Source organism: Hoplias malabaricus, chromosome Y, assembly GCF_029633855.1.
Source record: "Hoplias malabaricus isolate fHopMal1 chromosome Y, fHopMal1.hap1, whole genome shotgun sequence".
Classification (NCBI taxonomy): Eukaryota; Metazoa; Chordata; class Actinopteri; order Characiformes; family Erythrinidae; genus Hoplias; species Hoplias malabaricus.
In genome coordinates, this window is record NC_089820.1 from 79,089,553 (window position 1) to 79,112,257 (window position 22,705).

A 22,705-nucleotide genomic window follows, 5' to 3' on the forward strand; every position below is an offset into this window, starting at 1 on the left:
TGCGGAGAAAAGAACAAAGCCCAGTAGCACACCGCAGTTGTAAGATTAGCACTGAGTTTGGGTTAAAAGAGAGAGAAAGAAAACTGTAAACAGACAAAACTCTCAGAAAATTCTTTATCTTTATGTCTTTATCCACTAAATATGTGTGTTTTGAGCCTCAGTTCACTGAAAAATCTGCTGTGGTGTGCTAAACCACAAGCGCCTGTTAGCGCTAGCTGTGCTTCTGACTTTGTGCTCACAGATATAAGGCTAAGAGCAGCCCCTCCCCACTGTAACACCGTACACCACGATAATATTTTAAAATGGTATGAAAAATGCGGATACCGCCCATCCCTACCTGTATACCAGAACACTTTCAGCTGTCATTAAACCTCCCATTATACCTCCATGGGCCCAATGATTAACCACAAAGAGCAGAAAACATGTACACTGCAGTAAAACATAAAAATTAATTTATTCATGGTGTCAGATTTAGATTAATGGGTGAATATTTGTCTGTTTTATTTATTCTTATGAATTTCTTTCCCATTTCCACCATTCATTACAAGTTAACATGGTGTAAACCGCTTGGTGTAATCACTTCGCTCCAGTTATTTCTAACACTGCACTTTGTTAATAAGATATGATGAGACAGCAAGTGTAACTATGAAGGGCATGTGACTGCTTGTACAGATCCAGTGTAACACTGTATCTCAAAAAAAACAAACAGCTCAGCACGTCATAAGACACAGCGTTGGGTAATGGTCACTGCCGAAGTCTAACACAAAACCAATCACAACCAACCAATCACAATACACTAAACACAGAAAAACTCCAGAATCTATCGTATCCGCATCATAACAAACCCAGACGCACTCATTATTCTGGTATAATTGAGTGTAGTTAGGTTATTACATGACAAGGTGCATAGTAACACATTAAGAACTATTATCATAAAGCAATTGAGTGTTTTAAACACAATGAATCACTAGGAGATAATACAAGGGGCTTCATATCTGTATACCGCAGATACCACACAATCATGTGCACTGATTGCTTTTGATTTAATTCCCACCATTTTATGACCCTAACACCTGGAATTTTGGTTGCAAAGGACCGACTGGATTTGCAGCCTCGCCTTTTGAATGGTAGTCTATATTGCAGAACCTCTTATCTCGTCCTATAGGAAATTATCTTTCGGCCGATAGCCGATGCTTGGAAAACAAACTCCTTTGGCAACCAATAATCAAAGCCTGGAAAAACCCTCCACATCATGTAAAAAGCTCCTAACCCTTGGCACCGGTGTATCGCCTTTATCAGTTGGAACACACAGGCACACTCATAAGGCTTTTCAAGACAAACCAGCACAGACCAGTCCACCTCTCTCTGCTATTAATACCCATTGATAAGGTTTTAGCTTTTTCAAGGCTTCCCATGCTGCATTTCTTTTTATGGGCAAAAGGAGCTTCATGCCATTGAGTCCAGCTCATCCACGGAGGTGAGATGGGTCAAACTGAGCTTCCTTATCATGGCTGTGGCCTGATAGAACTCTGGCAGTGCTTTTTTTTTTTTTTAAAACCACAGCTGCGTCACACGCAGGGCTCACATGTCCCTCTCCTAGAGGAAGAAAAATGTGCTCACTTAGCTCCAAGACTTGCTCAAATGTACAAAGTCTAGTATCAGGTGAAACTAGGCACTGCCAACTCAGCTATACACCAGAAGAGTCAGTGCTGAGGTCTTCCCTCCCTTCCTGACCTCATAGATCATCTAAAGAATGGAGGAGAGTGGACTACGGACGTCTTCAACCTTTGAACAGCATCTTATCACCTGCAGAACTGATAACAGCATAAAAATGCAATGACACTTCATTCACGTGCCCTTTCATCCTCAGGGCAATGGTCTCCAGGACAAAGGGGACGCTTAAAACCGTACACCTTCCATTTCACAGAAGAAGTCACGGTGGCTCAAATTTCAGGAACATTATGTGTGTGTGTGTGTGTGTGGGGGGGTGTTGGATATGAAATACTTCATTTTAGAGAAACTTACAGGGGACAGATGCAGTGAACTCTGTTCACTTGTGGAAAAGGGGTATAAATATGTCCCCTTTAAGGGTTTTTCCAAGCAGTGGTAATAGGAACCAAACATCTTTAATGTGTTTAATGCCACTTAAACAGTACAGTGCAGTTCAGAACTGTTCTCTGGTATTTCACCAACACATTTCTTGCAAATCACATCGTCTTTGTCCATTTCGTTTGTGTCTTCACACAAAATAAGCCAAAAAGTGGGCCAAGACTTTTGACTTGAAAGAGGACCACGTTTTCCCTTTTCATTTGATTATAGCCACAACATGGATCCATTTAGTAGTGACACTTATTAGTCAAATTGTATGAGATGTCTGTTGAGTGTCTGCTAGTTTTAGTAAAAATATCGATACTTTGTGGCAATATATTGACAATGAATGTTTATCTGTTTTATCTGTCTATATTATTATCTGTAACCAATTATCCAATTCAGGGTCACGGTGGGTCCAGAGCCTACCTGGAATCATTGGGCGCAAGGCGGGAATACACCCTGGAGGGGGCGCCAGTCCTTCACAGGGCAACACAGACACACACATTCACTCACACCTACGGACACTTTTTGAGTCACCAATCCACCTACCACACTACCTGCTGCACCACCGTGCCGCTATCACGATATATCACCCTATCAATATTTTGTCCCACCCCTACCTTTCTTACTGAAGAGCAATGAGAGTTGGGTCATTAGATGTGCGTTCCTTTGTAACTGGTTGAACTGTACAAAAATTTAGCTAAAAGTTGCATGAAACACTCATTTCACATAATAAATGAAGCCCTTACTTATATATTTCATCGAGCCTGTGGATCATAAACAACTGACCATACTCAGTGCTCTGAAATACTTAGGAAAATAATTCTGCACCTCCTTAAATAACCCAGCAGTCTGTCGTACAAAGAAGCCTTTCTTATCCGCAGTTTTTGTGAATTCTTTATAAAGATTAAAGAAGCTGAGACGGCATCAGCAAAGCAAGGCAACGTCAGACGGGAAATGAAAGCCAGAGACAAACGGGGATCACTTCCTCTTTCATACAGACTGCCAGAACGTCTGACACGAGATGGAGATCACTTGACCGAAAAACGCTGAACACTCACGGCAGCTGTTCAAACACGCTCGGTGACAATGAATCAAACATCCTGAGATGCCATTAACCGCCATCTCCAGATCCGCACAGCAGATCAGACGGCCCAGAGCAATACGACTGATAATTACAAGATTCAGAAAGGCTTTGGCGAGCTGCAGGGGTTTCCTGTTCTGTAAATAGTCTAACATCAAAAGGAAGGGTTTTGCCCAAATCCCAAAGTCAGTCCCTGACCACAATGTACACACAGAGGGAGCGCTGAGGCTCACCAGTCACATGTGTTTCTAGAAAATTAACAGATCTGAAAGTTGCAGGGTGACATTTAAAACAACCCTGAATTTCAAGAAAATGAACACATCAGATGCCACTGACTGTAGCCTTGGCTTCTCGGAAAAATGAACTTACCCCAGCCGGCAATTTGACGGGTTCACAAAGGTCGTGGTCCAAAACAGCAGCATGGCCCCATGGGAAAGGAAACAGGCAACATATTCAGAATTAATCAGGCACACATTAATTAGACTGAGGTGTTCTGGGATGTTTTACAAACAAGGACACAGTTTATGAAGCTGAAGTTTAACTTTCTTAGTTCTCTTCACCAGCGGACCCCTCGGCAATCAGTAATGCAGTATCAGCTAAAAAATGATCCAGTGTCAGGTACGCGCAGTGAGTACGCAGAGAAGGGAAGTAGCTGGACTCAATCAGTGCTATGTGTTTAAAGGGAAACTGCAATTTACTGCATAATTTAACTCTTACTCAGTAAACAGAGCCATTTGGAGTGGTTTGATGTGATATGCAACTGTTGTAGAAAAAATCTGGTGATAGGAACCATATGATCCAGACAAACCAATGCCTATAGAACTCAAATTTACAAACAGACTCTGTCTAAAGCCTGAGACAATGGTTTTGAATAAGGTTTTGGCCTAAAATGGCATTTTTAACGATCTGGTCATGACAAGAATTGACACATGTATATTATTTAATTTAAATAAATGCCTTTAAAAAAACAATTTCAAACACACAGCATTCTTTAAATGAGTACATTTCTATCCGCTGTGTTTATGAAAGCACAAAGGTTTTGCCTCAAAAACGAGGCTGAAGTTTCTTAAAAAGGAAGGAATTTTCTGTTCCCCCTTAAAAAGTGCAGCGGTCACAGTTAGACTACAGTAGAATGTAATAGTACTTAAGGTGGAATGTCATAGAAATTATTTCTAACGGTTTTAACGGTTCCCTGCTCCCTACGTAGTGCACTGTGCGGGTCATTTACAAACGAACAGCCTTCTCCACTCAATTATTACGTTGTATTTCCACTAGTAGGGTATTTCCACTCACTCATCAACTGCACGACCCTTTATTCGTTAAGTATAATTAGTGCAGAAGGGTTAACGTACGTGGTGCACTATGTACTGAGTACGCAGTCGTTTAGGAAGCAGTCTAAGCCTCAAACAAATGTAGAAGTTACTAAGAAACGCGATACAAAATTAGCTCCCAACATCTCACCTGCCACTGCTTCGACGCTGAGGGCTGTGAGAGTGTTCCTCTCACAAATATCAACGCTGAAAACCAGAAGTTAAACCGACCATTGAGCACTTCTCCCACTTCTGTCCGGACTCGTTCACCTGAGCAGAGTCCAGCTCTCATCCTCATTCAGGCTTCCTTCTCCGGAGCAACGCCGAAGCCACGCCCCTCCACAGCTCACTTCAACGCTATTGGCTGCTTGCTATCGCTACGTGTCTTTGGACTGCTTTAACACCGCCCACAAATCTGGTCACTAATAAACAGATTACCTTTCATTAAAGCCCCCTCCAAGTGGTTGGTCTTGTTAACACTTGTCCATGAACCAATTTTGTCAACTTTAAAGTTGCTGGTGAGTTTTGAAGAAGTGGGGGACTGAGGCTAAGACTTGTACTAAATAAAGCCAACGGTATAGAGTTGCATTTAAGCCACTTTTAAAGCGTTACAGGATTTAGGGTTTTTATTTTTTTTAATGAATTCAACGTATGTTGCAGGAAAAGTAATTACCTGTGAAATTAAAACAGATCCACAACTGATAACGGTAAAATTTAGATTAAATTTCAGCTTAAATTTACAACTTTAAATAAAATATCACGCCAGAATTGAACTGAAGAAACGCTCTTAAATGTGACTCATTAAAACGTATTTCACACAAGTTTTGGTCAAAATACCACAAGGATCAAACACCACAGCTTTATTCTCCCCCTGTCTAAACAGCCCTGTTCAGAACGGACTGTTTAAGTGCCTGTTCCTTTAAATGAGAACGAGCCAGATCTCAATCCAAGAGTGAGGAGTGAGGAGCAGAAGCTCTGTTTTTTTTAGCCATTTTTGCTTGGTCCTCTTTCTTCTCTGTATTTAATCAGTACTCTCCTTTCTCCGATCATCTTGTTTTTGTTTTGCTTCATTTTACGTAGTTTTTGTGCTCTCATGTAAATGCGGTTCCAGCGATGTGATTGGAGAGACTCAGAGAGAGAGGCAGGGCAATTCTAAAATGTCTATATTCAACCCAAAACAGCACAAAATCAAAGTGACTCATGCCATCGTTCTGTAGTCAGTGATTTTTTACTGCTTGATTAATACTATTTTATGACCAGGTTACATTAAAGGCACACTACATAACAGTTTTAATTTAAAATTACGGCTTCAAAACCATTGTGATGCTTCACCCTCCCATACTGTGGAGAAACGAGCCTCTGTCATTTCTGCTCTGGTCTCAGCACTGCAGAAACTGCACTATGTAACTTTCGGAGGAGGGTAGGAAAACACACTCCTCCTGCCCCCTCTCTGTTAAATTCAGTACAGTTCTGTAAAAATGAACTACAATAAGGGAACCCCAGGAGCAAAAAACCCAAACCTTACAGAATGTTCCTTTAATCACGTATAACATACTGTGCATTACTATGTGCAGATATATATATATATATATATATTTTAAATAATGTGTACTGAAGAGGCTGTGTCTTTTTTTCACCTCAGAAACCAACAAAATATGCCATCTGTCTAAACCTCTACCCACAGCTGGAAGAGTGCATTATTTTAAAAGCACCCTAAACTTTTATTCGGCCAGGAAAACAGTGGCAAAAGTACCCAAATGTTTTTTTCAGGAGCTCAGCCAGTGACATGATTCCAACCCTGCACTGAGAAGCCCCCTGAATCAGAGCAAAAGTGAAAGTATAAAAGTCCCTCATTTTAAAGTGAGTCATGCTTCAAAAATTACACCTTTTTAAAGGCTAAGCACCAGCGATATGAAAGTGCCTAACTTGTGTTTATTGAGAGTCAGAAAACATGTTATTTCTTACTAAATCAAGGAATAAGGTTCAAAAGACTGTGGGTCCCCCCCCCCCCCCCCCCCAACGGTGTTGGGAAACTCTAATAGGCGTCTTGCCTGTGACGTAGATGGTGGAAAACAACTCTAGAAGCTGCACTTAATTTAATGCAAAATGACGAAAAGGTGTGTTGTTTTTGGCTGCAATCATTCAATGTACAGTGGGACATCTGTGAACAAATGGCCCAAAGATCCCAAAATATCCAGAAAATGGACTAAATTTGTCCACTTTAAACGGGCACTTTGGAAAGGACCATCCGCTCACTCCGTTATCTGTAGCTCATTTCACTGGCGCTTTTCCAACAATATGGACATGTAAGGACACCAACGAAAGGTGTTCAAGAGCCTCTGTAACATGGAGGTAAACAGGGTAAGGACACTCACTTCGCCTGTTTTAGTTGGTGTTAGTTAACGTTAGCTTGACTCGCTAAACTCGGTGGCTCAGATTATACTCGGCTACGTAGCTGCATTACGGAGGTTTATAGCGTCGGATGAATTCGAGTTCGACTTCGATCACATTTACAAGAATAACGGTACCTCTACATTTGAGTTTAGCTTATTGCTAGGCTATTGTCATGAATAATGTTGGTTATTTAGCTAGACACTGTCATAACAGTCAGTCATAACGGTGTTTTACCGCGGCGTTGTTCAGCTGTTGTCCACCAGTGACGTCACGGTTGCGTTCAAGAATTTCCGTAGCGAGCTCGGGTTTTTCCGTCCATTTAATAAAATTGTCAGTTTTAAAACAAATTAAGCTGCTATTTTCATTTTAATTCATACTTATATCTGTCAGTAACTACAATAAACTGAAATATTCATGGAGGTCCATTAAGTGGTGCTTAGACTTTAACCAGTGAAAGTGCTTATTTTAACAAAAATGCACAATTTGACGATGTGTCCAAAAGTATCTATAGACTTTCTTATCCAAACTTTCCTCTGAAATTAAGGTCATTAACAGGCACGTTTACTGCAGCAACAACTTATGGAAAGGTTTTACACTGCATTTTGGAACACTACACCAAAGACTGCATTCTACATTCACCCTTCTTTCATGTCAAAGTCAGGCACAGGTTACTTTTGGATCACAAACACTACTCAAAGTACTGTCTGGAGCTCGAAAGAAGGAGGATTTCCCCTGCTTCACAGCCCAGTGATGAGGGGGATTTCTTTCCTTCTATAGTCTATGCTTGGTCCTGATCGCTTTTACAAACTGTACATGTGCAAATGAAACCGTGTCCTCACATCCTGAACCGCACTTTAAAGTAGCTGAGTTAATCGATTATAGGGCGAGTCTAGAAACTTCTACGCGTATTTAATGTCTATTAAATTTCCAAAACTACTCTGATTAATGTTATAAGAGCTGACTGAAAAAGTAGTGCAGGGGATATGCTTAGCTCCTTAAATTCCACAGTTAATCAAAAGGACGACGACTGAATCTCAAATAGCCCCCTATTCCCTAAACAGTGCAGTCTACAGAACATTAAACCTGGGCTTCCATGACTAAATACTGCACTAACTGTTGTGCAGGAATATAAATGTCTTGCTGTTAGACACACAATACACCATTTGGATGCAGAAGCTATCACTTCATGACCTACATAGTGCACTACATAAACACTAGGGAGCCATTTGGGATTCCGAACTAGTGTGTAGTTGTAGTACCTCTCATTACCCCCAGGTGTCAGCACAGACTTGAGCATGGGTATAAAGTGCATGTGTGTGAGAATAGAACATCTAAAGAAAAAACAATATTGTTAAAATAATAAAAATAAAAAATGGAAATAAATATGAATCCCATTTTTGTTTATTGTTTAAACTCTTACCCCTTGGTCAGTGACAGTGTGTGACATTGTTAGGATGTACACTTAAAATCCCAAAGCAAAACACAAAGTTTTCTATAAGAAAAAGCTAAATGTTTTCATTTATGGCCTTCACTTGTTTGCAAGCCAGGTGACACCTGAGAATTCAGCTCTAGCACTTATTGCTGTTTGATTATACAACAATATCCACGTACCAAGTGTGAAATGCTAAAACACATGAGGTTGCATAATTATAGGCTGTACATCAAAAGGAAAACATGAAAGTAAGATAATAACCCTTTTTTTTTTCGAGGACCTCAAGACATATTCCATTCAAACAGCGAGAGTGTCATTTGTGCAATAGAAGTTGGTGGAACGCCCAGGAAAACATCAATAGACTAAACTGCTCATGAATGATTAATTCTTCATTAATTGTTACAGATAAAAAGTACTCAACAGGCAACACTACTCCAGTGTAAGACAGAAGAGCATATAACAGATCATCGAAAGGCACAAGAACAACTCTTTTCTACTCTTGGAGTAATCTACTGACTGCAGCCTCACCTCCTCAGACTCTCGCCTGAGGCTCCAGTCTTATACTTCTTATTCAAATATACTTAGATGTACTTAATTGTGTTAAGTTCTGTACAAACCTTATCAAAAATGTCACTTAGATATGCTACAGGCTCACTGACGATACTGTCCACACCCTGACACCACACGAGAATGGCTGAAGGATTCTAAAGCCCGAACTGTGAAACACTACATCTTGCTGTCATGGCTGAGCTAGACGCTCCATCTGTCCCTCAGAGATTTGCCTTTGGCTCCATGTCTGCTTCACTCGTGCGAGAGTTTGATGGCATAGCATCTGTATGAAGTTGTGTGAGAGGGTTACAGGGGAGAGTCTGTGCACTCATGACACGTCCCTTCGTCTGCACTGCTGCCTCTCCGGGTCCAGTTTCCGGTGCCCCGTCCTGGGCCTCGAACGAGTCCCCTCCCAGCTCGGCTAATTTGATGTAGCCCTTACTGCCCGAGCGGTCCAGCCTGGGACAGCTGAATCTCCGCGACCTTTCTTCGTGATGTCCGGCACCCAGGTCAGAAAGGGCATTCAGGGACAGGTGGGACCCCAGGACTCTGACTCCAGGGCTAGGCTCCAGCAGCTGCTGCTGCTGATGCTCTCTGGATCCCAACGTTACTTCACCCGAGAGTTTGGAATCCTGGGATACTGACAAGGCTGCCCTTGACACTACTGCTTTAGTTTGCACAGAAGTGCTGATCAGCTCTTCAGAGCTCTGACTTGAAGACTGCAGGTCCTTCTTTGGGCTGCAGGGCACTTCGTCCCCAGCAGAGTCTCTTTCTCTGCCCTCCATTTCATGGTTGTTGAGCTTGATCACAGGTAAAGTGAAAGTGTTGACCGAGGAGGCGACTATGGAGCGGGTCTCCCACTCTTTGGGAGTAGGCCCTGGCTCCTCAAACCTGGCCTGGTCCCTGTAAATGCTGTATATTGTGTCAGTGAACGACTGCCTCTCCCTTGACCAACTGCATTTCCTTGCACAGGATGGTCTCCTGAAGTCCAGGCCTTTACATGACATGGTGGAAGGCCAGGAGCCTCTGGAAGGCATGTGTGCACCGTACATGGCTGGTTTGTCGCTGGCCTTGGACTGCGCACAACTCAGCAGCCCATTGAAAGGAGAACAGTCTTTGGACCGCAGGCTGTGGATGTCTATAACAGTAGAGTAGATGTCCCTCAGGTTGATAATCTTGGTCTTTTTGTCCCGATTCTCATGGAGTACAGCGTTGGCACAGATGAAGAGGAAGATGCCAATGCCCATGACCAGTGGCCCAAACACTTTTAAGTTGTCCGAGTACTGGTAATTGGAGAAGAAGCCTTCAAAGAACCCTACGTGTCGGGAAGCAGGAGAAACGGGCTTAGCATCACTGTCATTCGACAGCTTATTATTGCTTGTGAAGTTGGAACCCTGTTGAGAGATTTTGTCCAAATTGCCTGGCTGTTTTACAGGACGGGCAAGTTTCTGTTTGGGCCAGTAGCCCAGGACAGCCATGGCTATGCCCACGATCAAGACAAGTACTCCAAACGCTGCTGCCATCCCGGAGACCGAGCACAGGTTCAGCTTGCCCTTAACCACCACCACGTCATTCTTTCTCTTTTTCCTGGCTTTCCTCCTTCTCTTGTTCTCTGCTCGGTTCTTGGCGCGAAGAGAATCCTGGCGCCGGGAGATCCTCAGGAGGCCGCCTGTGGCTATCATCACGCCTGCTGGAGGACGGAGTTTTTAATCACCCTGCAGTGGGGACAGAAATAGGTAAGTTTAAAGAACACAGATTAAGTCTTACTCACAGAGCCATGTGTGTTGTGTTGTGTTGTGTCAGTCAGCAGCTACCAAACCTAATTCTTAAGTACTGACAAAAGGATAAATGGAATAAAGTGTCTGCAAAGATAGTTTCCTCCAGAGGCTGAGTGGTTATTTACCCTGTTCTCACCTTGTGTTTGATGGAATTGGAAGATGTTTTGAAGAGTTAAGAGGAGAATAAAAAAAAGACTCATGCAAAGAGAACAAACGATGACAGCATAAACCTCCATCAAATCCTCAGCATTCTCCATCAAAGGGCCTGCCGCCTTTATTAGAATCCTTAATAGTGGAACGGTGACAGAAATGCACATTCTGTTCCAGTCACTTGCAGTGCTTGAAATGTCACCAGTGCTGTCATGACACGTGCTGAAATTTAAACAGACAGGGACTGAAACCTATACATATACAAGATGCTTCGAATCAGAAATCGCATTTATGTGTTGTGACAGCGTTGACCCTGATGATGCTCATTTGCCATTTCATTTGTACAATCTACCCTCCCCCACTCAAGGGATTATTCAACGTACAGATGGTGCTTAATAGCTTTACAGTACAACTGGATCCATTTTGGATTGCGTAATCATAACAAAATAATACTGTGGATGGGATTATTCATTAAAATTAACGTTAAGTACATTGCATGGCTTGACTTTTCAGAGTCAATCAGAGAAAAATCAATGGAAATACGTGAGTTTACTCAATGCGTGCACTCATTAGATAAGCAGTAAGCTTCATTCGCATTACGAATCAATGGCAATACGACTAAATGTAAACAACGTGCAGTAATTGGGATTTTTAGCATTAATAATGTATGAAATAAATCATCATTTAGATTTGTTACACAATTACTTGCACAACGCTCCCTCCCTTGATGTTTCCCTAGAAGTCTCTATTTGTCATGGTTTATGGCAGGTAGCACATTGACACATGACACATTCCCAAACCGCCTCATCGCATACACACTCCAATCAATAAACCGACTACTTTGCGAAGACGCCATTGCTTAATTGCCCTGAATAATGTACAATTCACCCCTGACTTTGCCAGTAGGTGATCCATTTGCCTAATCATTCATAATTATGTGTGGCTTAGAGTGAAGGTTTCATGAATAATTCATCTCCTAAATGTCTTTGGGCACAGCTGCCGTGGCACACTGGTTTTTTGGAAATGTCAGGGCCTTAGAATGACAGTCTGTTGGGAATGTGAGCTTGACTGTACTGGCCGAAACCCCTCCTGGAGCGCCACAACAGACCCAGGGGTGAGGAACCTTCAAAAAGAGTCTTTTCAACATAAATATCAACAAGCAAAACACGCACTCATATTCATAATCAACTACTAAGGACTGTATGTCAGTACATAGCATCGTGGGGTATGTTCAGCAGCATTAGCTCAAGCTTCTTTGCTTGTTTGAGCTTTTGTGCTATACAGCTGCTTTCTAAGCCACAGTTGGAGATGGTCACATTTTAGCTCATTTTTGTGCATCTTAGTGAAGTCTATTTCCTTCTGAGACTTGTTCCTTTTGTCCATGAGGTGGGAAAATATGGAGAAGGAAGCAAAAAGGCCTTTATTGTAAGTTTCACAGGCAAAACATTGGGTATATGTTATAGTTTTATATCAACATGGGCAAGAGATATGGCACTACTAATAAAACAATTAAGGGTACACTATATGCACTTACTCACATTTTAAAACCATTTCCACTCCACCTCAGATTTTTGTTTTATTCTCTATATGTGCCAAGAATTAATTAGCCATTAGCCTTCTAGTTAAGCTAGCAGAAGCACCTACAGCTAACTCTACAAACCACAAAACATGTTGATTCTAGCTAATGGCCACATCACCTGTTTAGTCTGTTGTTTCCACTGGCATCTAGTTAGAACTGAAAAAACATCCTGTGGTCTGTGGATCTATCAGCTAGCTAACGACGCTAACACAACCAACAGAGCATAAATGTACTACTTAACACCGGATGCTACATTTTTCACACAGATTCAGTTCCAGAGCTAATTAATGCTCCTCTGACAACAGTTTAGAAGATGATTCGAATATGAAGGAGCTTTTTGAGCAAATGTTACCACAGTATTTTACAAGTTAGCATAGATTTAGCCTAACACTTCTGCAATGCTACAATATTTGAATATTATGGGATATCATACTACTGTTGAACTGCCCAGCTACAGACCCAATAGATAGATAGATTTTACAGTCAATTTAGTGAGGGAACAACTTTAGTTTAGTTCCTATGCATAAATATGTAAATTTGTTTGATTTTATGTAACTCTGGTGATTTTGGCAAGTATACGTGAGATGTCAAGTACTGATTTTGTCAAGTACACTGAACAGTATCAATCTCTCTCACTCTCTCTGTCTCTTTCACGCTCTTTCTGCAAAGCAATATCCAAAGAACAATACCACCCAAACACAAACACACACATACTCCCCCATACACTCGCTATTCCACACAGACACACACACATAGTCCATATGCCTTCTTCAAAGGGCTTGAATGAGCACTCTCAACCCCACAATCCTGGTCTTCGGAGCGTTTAAGAGTTGGCTGCATCATTGGGTGATATTTCGGTGGACCGCACACCTCCGTCTGTGAAGAGCAGCCTCTCGCCTCTCTCAAAAGGACAAGCCTCTCCTCAGGCCTAATGTGTGTGAAAGCATGGAGGCCAAAAAACAATACGAACACACTCCCACGCGTGGTACACATATAGTCAAGGATGTTCTCAAAGAGCACTGAATCCATAAGCACAGTTCCCTGCTCCCAAGACTTACAAACCTCACAGGGCTTTCTGCTCTCTCATGGTCTTCACCCATAGCCCCCTTCAAAGAAATGTCAGACAGAAGACTCACTATATGCTTCAGAAGCTGGATTGCAGAGGCTAAGGTGCACCTACCTCTGTTTTTCAAACTGTAGTCTCTCAGGGCTGGTGTCTGTTTGGCTCCAATGTGATGAACATGATCTAACTTGTCTGTTATTTGTGTCACAAAGAATACTATGAACAGGAATACACATTACTCAGCACCTTGGATTTGGAAATAAAGCTATTTATTTGTTATGCTATTTATTTATTTATTTTATGCTGTTCTCAATGCCAAGGGAGAGCATTAACCTTTTTGTTACTTACCTGGTAGCTTTAAAAGGCTTTAAATGCTTTTGATATCTGCTTCCTGTTGTCACAACTGTGTACAGTTCAGGTTCAGATTATGGGTTCGATTCCCGCTCCGGGTGACTGTCTGTGAGGAGTGTGGTGTGTTCTCCCTGTGTCTGCGTGGGTTTCCTCCGGGTGACTGTCTGTGAGGAGTGTGGTGTGTTCTCCCTGTGTCCGCGTGGGTTTCCTCCGGGTGACTGTCTGTGAGGAGTGTGGTGTGTTCTCCCTGTGTCTGTGTGGGTTTCCTCCGGGTGACTGTCTGTGAGGAGTGTGGTGTGTTCTCCCTGTGTCTGCGTGGGTTTCCTCCGGGTGCTCCGGTTTCCTCCCACAGTCCAAAAACACACGTTGGTAGGTGGATTGACGACTCAAAAGTGTCCGTAGGTGTGAGTGTGTGTGTTGCCCTGCGAAGGACTGGCGCCCCCTCCAGGGTGTATTCCCGCGTTGCACCCAATGATTCCAGGTAGGCTCTGGACCCACTGCGACCCTGAACTGGATAAGGGTTACAGACAATGAATGAATGAATGGCACAAGAAACAAAGCTTATTGACTTTTACGTCTCATCCAAATATATGGAAAATGGTGGAATTCTCTTTAAAACATATTTAAACCTCACAGCTATGGTTCAGGTGTTAAAAGACTTGATCCTTACATGGAAATTAAACCTCACACTCATTACTTAGCACACATTACAATATACACTAAGCTTCACAGTAGCCTTTGAGCTGAGCCCTGATTAGGAAAGGTGTCTATGGCCTGAAGATGGAACCCAGACTTAATGATGAACAACAAGATGGTGGTTAAAATGTGTGCATTATGGACAACATCTCACACCTCACACCGACACGGAGTCAAGCATCAGAGCACATTCCCATTCAGAAGACTTCACAGACCAGAATCCTTCCTGTTCACCACCATCAGATTTCACAACGTGCTGGAAAAGGTTTACAGAACAATGTACCACCAATCTGCATCCGTGTTTTTATTTTACTTGTTGTGTTTTGCTCTGTGCTGTGCTGATCCCTCTGTTCTTGTGATTGTTAAAGCCTTGTCTGCTGCTGTAATGACACCGTTTCCCTCTGGGATTAATGAAGTACTCATTAATAATGAATTACTGAAGAAATGAAGTCTCTATCAATCTGTCTATTGATCAGGAACATCCTGACTCCTCGGAATGATGCTGTTTTCTCATGCGGTGCATTCGGAGTCCGCAAGTCAAAGATTTAATAAGCGCCTGTGTGTGTGCTGTTCTGTTCGGCCTCCCGACCCATTTTTACTTGTCCATGCTCGTTGTTCATGGTAATTTTAATATAGGAACGCCTGTGCTTTCAGCCAAACGCTGCATATTTAGAAATGACAGCAAGAGCAAACCATATTTCCGCCTGAGTCTACTCTTATTTGAGTTTCTTTAATGAGGAAACTGGAACTCTCTTGAACTCTGGGGTATAGACTGACACTCTGAGGGTCTAAGAGAGCTTTCAATTTGTTCTCAGAAAAAGCCAGTTTTATGCTGTAAACGTGGTAGGCTTCTGACGTTCGTAACAAAAATGTGATAATATTGGTAAGATAACCCAACTTTGTCAATTCTGTTTATTTTCAACAAATTAAGTTAGTAATTACAAAAATACACAAGTGGATGGACGTTTCAGTCAGAAAAATCATAAAAAGCGCTGAGTCTGGGTTAAATGACAGAGGAAGGAAGGTGAAATCAGGCTTCACTTGACATGACAGGTGTGAGGCTTTATCCTCTACGTATGTGTGTTTTGGGCCTCATTTCACTGGAAAATCATCTGCTGTCGTGTGCTAAACCACAAACGCCAAACAGCCGTCAATCACAAATTATTCATTCTTAAGTGACAGACAAAATGTGAAAAATAAATCTTACAGAAAACTACCCAGTAAACAAGGACCGTCCCTGGACGTTCAAAATAGGTCTAAAAGTAGTGTGGTCCAAAATCCATCTTAATAAGTTAGTTAAGTGGTGACCAATCGATAACGTCAGTGGACGTCCCAAATACGTCTAATAGTCGTCTTTTCAACTTTCATTTTCAACCTTAAGAGAACGTTGATTAGACGGCAGTCATTACGTTATTTCAACGTTGAATCAACGGCTAAATGTTTACTGGGTATACAAAGATGTTAGGAGCTGACGATGAACATGTTTCCCGTATTTTTCTTTGTCGCTAATTTCAAACACAATGCAAACATTCCCGAAATGATTCAGTGATGCTGAGGTCTGGGCTGTCGGCCAAGGCGTTTTTACAGCTACACGTCCTTTCAGACCCATGCCATTTACAGCATCATCCATTGAAAGGCTCTTTATGGAACCAAAAGTGATATTTCTTTGACGATAACACGTTTTTCTAATAATTTATGAGTGTCTTTTACTGTCTGCACATGGCAGCTGTGGCTGCAGGTTTCCTCTCAATAAAGCACGAGCACAAATGAGCTGAAATTATTGGAGAATTGAGACCAACTGATTAAACATGTAGAGGTTTTTAAGGCTAAAATTTGTGCCAAACTGTTTTATTATGCTGACAGGTATTTTCCCACTGTTCTGCACAGCCTGCCCAAACTTGCCGCAGATGCTAGTAATGAACACATTTGTGGCTGGAGCATGGACAGTTCAAATGCATTATAGTTTAATGAGTACTTTTTTTTCCTCGAATGTACACAGTATTCTAGTGCTAGTCATAACAGAACTTGGCAGTACTTACTCTGCTTTCTTCAGCACCAAAGAACATCACAACCCAGCAGAAATAAAGCACTATTTCACTGATTTTAGCGCTTGCCACTTAAACCACTCACTACTTTGGTCACATTTTCTCACAGCTGTCAGCGGGAAGGCGGTGTTTGGTTGGGTTTAGTGCTGTCAGCTAGCAAAGAGGCTAATGTGTGAACACAGGGTGAAGTAAGGGAAGGTGTGAATTGAAAGGGTTGGGCACTTTGCTGGATGTTTTGTTGCTTTCTCTGTTTTGCTGAGGCATGCTGCTGGTAGCTGAAGCTGAAGTCCGGCTATTGCTTCAGTGTCTGAGTCTGAAACAAATCACTGGGCTGTGTTCCCCAAAAAGTGACTCAGAGCAAATGTAATTTTTAAATGGTACAACATTCCCTTTTTCACTTTAGATGCTCTTAGCGCTAATATGTTTTTGGGAAACTGGACCCTGGCCATTTGATTTACACTAGCTGTCCCTTTAAACCGCAAGGGCCTATAGACTTACGCTGCAGTTCCTTACTACATAACTTTAATACATGAATTACATTTTTGACTCCACAGTGACGGATAAGAGACTGACAGTTTATAGATTTAATTTCCAGCCAAAATTTCCATTAATTGTAAATGATTAATTAAGGCAGTTAAAATAACTAGGATTATGCTCGTGCATGAGGTATTGGGAAAGTCAAAAGAGAGTTAGTGAAAAACAGGAGTCTCCAAAAATGGTTAAATGATTCTGAGAAAATGGTGCTCCTTACACACACTACAAAGACCTGGTAGTGCACCAACACTGTCCCCATCAGATAAAATGAGATTTCATCTTCGAGACGGAGAGAGAGAGAGAGAGAGAGAGAGAGAGCGAGAGAGAGGGGAGAAAAGCAATCTCCACGCTCCCTTCCGATCTGAACAAATCCACAGCTGTTTCTGTTCATATTTCCACTGTGAGCTCAGACAGTTCAGCGCCATGAGTCTGAAAGGACGCGTAGCTGCCAAGAGAAGTCAAAAGCTGAGAAAATAAAACAGACAATGAACAAACTGTCCCTTATCCCAGAGCCCAACATCACTGAGTGTATGAAGACAAAACCAGAACCTTGCAGAACAGAAAACATGAAGACGTTTATATTCAATAAATGGTTATTTTTACTCCATTTTCCATAAGACAGTTACTTTGATTATTTTTTATTTTTATAAAGACATTTTCATTTTTATATTATCTTTATATATTTTAATGTTGATAATTTTTTGTCTATTATCCTGGCAGACACATCCATCCATCCATTATCTGTAACCCTTATCCAGTTCAGGGTCGCGGTGGGTCCAGAGCCTACCTGGAATCATTGGGCACAAGGTGGGAATACACCCTGGAGGGGGCGCCAGTCCTTCACAGGGCAACACACACTCACACACATTCACTCACACACACGGACACTTTTGAGTCGCCAATCCACCTACCAACGTGTGTTTTTGGACTGTGGGAGGAAACCGGAGCACCCGGAGGAAACCCACGCAGACACAGGGAGAACACACCACACTCCTCACAGACAGTCACCTGGAGCAAACCCACGCAGACACAGGGAGAACACACCAACCCCTCACAGTCACCCGGAGGAAACCCATGCAAACACAGGGAGAACACATCACACTCCTCACATAAAGTCACCCGGAGGAAACCCACGCAGACACAGGGAGAACACACCACACTCCTCACAGACAGTCACCCGGAGGAAACCCACGCAGACACAGGGAGAACACACCACACTCCTCACAGACAGTCACCTGGAGCAAACCCACGCAGACACAGGGAGAACACACCAACTCCTCAGAGTCACCCGGAGGAAACCCATGCAAACACAGGGAGAACACATCACACTCCTCACATAAAGTCACCCGGAGGAAACCCACGCAGACACAGGGAGAACACACCACACTCCTCACAGACAGTCACCCGGAGGAAACCCACGCAGACACAGGGAGAACACACCACACTCCTCACAGACTGTCACCTGGAGCGGGAATCGAACCCATAAACTCTGGAGCTGCGTGACTGCGACACTACCAGCTGCGCCACCGTGCCGCCCGCAACAAAACACATACGTTTTAAAATTAAGATTAAAGGGGCACTCTGAGTTACGCTACACGTAGTGTCATGTCCTGAGACACCTCCTGCGATATAGCTGGTGTCACTGCCACAAAACATTTCAGGGTCCTGGGGCCCTGGGTTCAAACCCAACCTTGGGCCACTGTTTGGTGTGTTCTCATTGTGCCTGCGGTGGTTTCCTCCATAGTCCCACTGGGTGAATGTCCAGGGCGTGCTCCCTATGATTCTGGTTAGACTCTGAACCCACCACGACCCTGATCAGGATGAAGTGCTTATAGATGATGAACGAATGAATCTGGAACTCAATCTATCATTTGTGTCTGCAGGTTTACACATGCTGTAATATGAATAAAATGCAGATATATTAGTGCAGTAGCCTAGTATCTTATAAATGTCTTGCTCTTCAGTGGGTTTTTTAGCCTTTGCCAAAGCTTTTCAACCAGTAAAACCAATTACACTGAAAAAACTCAACTATGGGCAGAGTATAAAGTGTAGATCTGTCTACAGCAGTGGCAGAACAATAAGCCTTAAGATTAACAACCGATAATAATAACAATAAGCCTGATATTTAACGGTTAAACCATGCTAACACTAACTGCTTAACACAGATTACCATGTCCTGCTTTGGTCCTGTCCATGGCCTGAAGCCTTAAAAAACCGCACACTGAGATTAATGGGATCCACATGACATGAATGCTGACATCAGAGTAAGCCCAGAGCATTAAGTATATATTCCAGTCTGCCATAATACGATTGCCATTGCTTTAGCATGGCCTGGGTTTTCATTTCACCTTCCTGTTATACTCTGCTATCTGATTTCTAGGGATTAAACGCCTTCTTATTTTATTTCCTGCTGGAGCTAAACAATAGTCCTCCATCAGATTACTCAGCAGGGCTTTAGATCCCATCGTTTTTTGGACTGTGCAGTTAGCGCACATGGAGATTATCCAGCATTGTAATTTATGGCGACGGTTAAGCATGTGAAAGGGTCCGCTTGACCCCTTTCATAGACTTTCATCACACTACAATGACGAGGCTAACCATCCATCCACTTGCAATGAGAAAAAAAAATAGAGAAAACAATGAAACATTCAATGGTAATCTCTTAATATCTTGAGCACCCATCCAGTCCACCGCCAACACACACACACACACACACATGCCTTTGTATTCCCAGCAGTTGCCACGAGTTCTCCACATGCACTCAGCACTACAGCCCTTAATACACATCACACCACCTCTTCCTAAACTCTGGTTCCAAGATTAAGATGAATATTGAGGAATTACGATATATTTATAACGGTTTACGTTCATTAAGTCAATTCTTTAGCACTGTGCATGGTTTCCATTTTACAAAACACATTATCTGTGCCGATGGGAATGGACCACACACAGCAAATTGCTCAGTGCTGAATAAACACCAGCAGTGATACTTGTCCAAGAGTGTGGTTTGCAGTAATGTTGAATTTAGACCAGAGGTGCTGTATTATCAGACCTAGGCTATTAACCTTAATACTAGCTGGATTAAGACCCACAGCATGGAATTAAGACCTACTAAGTCTACTCCTAGAATGTAGAGAATAGTCTGTATCCAAACTCCAAAGGCCAGATAAGCCTACGACTAGACTAATCCATGTCAGGGAATCCAGTCAGTAAGTACTAAATTAGGGTCTATAACACTAAGCCCAACAGGGCCAGTTTCCCAGACGTAAGACCGAGCTTCTATATAAGAGAATTCCCAATAGCAATTTACCACTGGCACTGCAAGACTTGGCTTGATCCTTATCCAAGAATTTGACCAATGTGGTGTCCCATACAGGTTTAAGGCTAGTTTCAGTAGATTTAATATCCAAAGTAGATCATCATTGGAAGGTTTTATTAATATAAAAATATATAATGATATGTATTAAGGTTTTATTAGTACTGGATTGAGATAATCCTGAACTCCTGAAGACTGTAGGGTTAATACTTACAGTTGTATGACATATTGATGAAATAAGACCTGTAATGTTTAGATATACAGAGCTGTATCAAGATCAGTTATTGAATGAAGTGATAAATCAAGATCTATTATGCTTAATCAATATCAGTAATGCTGAATTATGATATTTGGAATAAAGATGTACAGTGTTGATCCAAGTCCACTTCAACCCAGTCGCCAACACAGATGTAGCTAGATGTGTGCTGTCTGAAAGTGACCAACGTCTAAACGAATAAACCCCAACACCACGTCGTCTCAGTTCCATGTATTTAGCCATAAAACGGTGTCGGAATAGTGAACTGTAAAAAACAGGCGCCTGAGAGCCATTTTCACGGTAAATAAAAAACGAACCCACGCTACCTTAATGCCTTATTAATCGACAAAAGTTCAGTTGACGCGATTCTTCGACGCGTCTGAAGTGTGGAGGGTCTGAAAGTGTAAAGTTATAAGGGGACTTACCCAATACGGTGTGGTCATCTCTGTCTCTCGTTCGCTTTATCGCTCTCGCTATCTGTCTCTCGCTCACGCGCTCCCGCCGCTTCAGCGCGTCTCCCTCGCGCTCTCTCGTCTCCGCTCGGTGCCGAGAGCGCGCGGGGAGGGCGGGGCGAGCGCGCGCACAGACACGAGCACGACCGAGTGACGCGGAAAGGCGGGAAGAGTAGCCTAGCTAAAAATCATCCTGAGATTTATCCTGAGGTAAAACCCATCCTGAGCTAAATCCTGAGGTGAAATATACGTATAAACACAACAAAATAAATAATTATAAACACAACAAAATAAATAAGTATAAACACAACACAATAAATAAGTATAAACACAACAAAATAAATAACTATAAACACAACAAAATGAGTACGAGATGACCATTGTTTACAACAGCTTTTGTCTTGGTAGTATATTTAATCTCTTTTTGTGTTAGCATACTTACAAGATGGCATTTAACTGCAACTTATTATAAAGTGTAGCTAGATATCTAAGGAAGAGGAACGTCAAACCGAACCGTTAATAGAATGATATAGAGAAATTGTAGTGCTCTTAACAACAAGACTTTTTAACTAGAATCATCAAATTAACAGCATTTTCACAGCTGACATTTTTGAAAACAAATCTATCTACTTTTTTTTCCCTTCCAACTATGAATTTGAAAAAAAAGTGGTTGTCAACAAACCTTTTGTAGGAAAAAATTTGAGGCTCCTGTGTAAATATATATTCTTTCTCTCTAATGTGTCTGGACATAAGTGTGTTGTATGAAAGTACAGAAATAAATGTTGAGGAGCATTCTGTTTTGGATCAATAAAAAAGTTAGAAGTAAAGTATTTATTATAGAATTTAAAACATCTGCTTTTTTGTTGTGGTTACCTTAGTGTCATAGCTGCAATGATATCAGCGTCTTATATCATGGAATGTTAAACGGTAAATCATTTTCAGTGTATATTCCATGTTCAACACTGACTGTGCCATTAGTTTCCAAGATCTCTTGCTTACTTTTACTAAGTTTGATGAAGTCCAGGCCTTAGTTTGCTTCATGATGTTTGGATAGAGAGCTGCTAATGCACTGAACAGGAAAAAGCCTGCTAAACAAACCAGGTTCTGAGGGTTTAGTTCTCGTTTGTACCCCAGAACTGTGTGCTGGGTGGATTTGTGATTGATCGGATAGAGGGAACATCAACATGACAGATGCATGTGTCAGACTGTGTATCTATTAGAACTCACAGGTTTCAGGTCTGCTATGGAAAGGCGATGACATAGTGCAGACATCCTTTTTCAGGCTAAGAGGGTTTTTTTTTTTTTGTTCTTCTTCATTTTTTACCCCCAAAAAATAAGAATGTCTGCTCTTGACTTTTTCCAGGTTCTGTCACAGAGATCTCCCAAGGCGGATGGACACAGGAATGAGATGGTGACCTAAATCACAGGTACACCCACAAAACTGATCTGTACAGGTGCGTAGATGCAATGTGACAGCTCTGAGGAACAGGCAATGAAGGGTGGGAAGTCACTCTGCACGGGAGATCCTGCAAAGAGACATTAAAGGAGACATCTCATGCCAGAGCAGTTAGTAATACTGTAAAGGACCAAATTAAGCCATATTTGAGTTGGATTAGTTTTTATCA

At 42.0% G+C, this 22,705-nt stretch overlaps 2 protein-coding genes across 2 annotated transcripts in view; both read right to left on the reverse strand.

Annotated features, from left to right (window-relative positions):
* LOC136677639 (band 4.1-like protein 3) overlaps positions 1–4,776 on the reverse strand; it is a 50,432-nt gene extending 45,656 nt beyond the window's left edge. The window contains exon 1 of the mRNA XM_066655216.1: positions 4,637–4,776. The gene's annotated coding sequence lies outside the window, so the exon portion shown is untranslated. The remainder of the gene's footprint in view (positions 1–4,636) is intronic.
* Positions 4,777–8,304: 3,528 nt separating this feature from the next.
* Positions 8,305–21,206, reverse strand: LOC136679371 (transmembrane protein 200C-like). The gene is made up of 2 exons (XM_066657866.1): positions 21,054–21,206; positions 8,305–10,575 (listed from the first exon to the last, which is right to left on the reverse strand). The coding sequence occupies exon 2, from the start codon at positions 10,540–10,542 to the stop codon at positions 9,082–9,084; it is 1,461 nt and encodes a 486-aa protein (XP_066513963.1). The 5' UTR covers positions 10,543–10,575; positions 21,054–21,206; the 3' UTR covers positions 8,305–9,081.
* Positions 21,207–22,705: the final 1,499 nt, after the last annotated feature.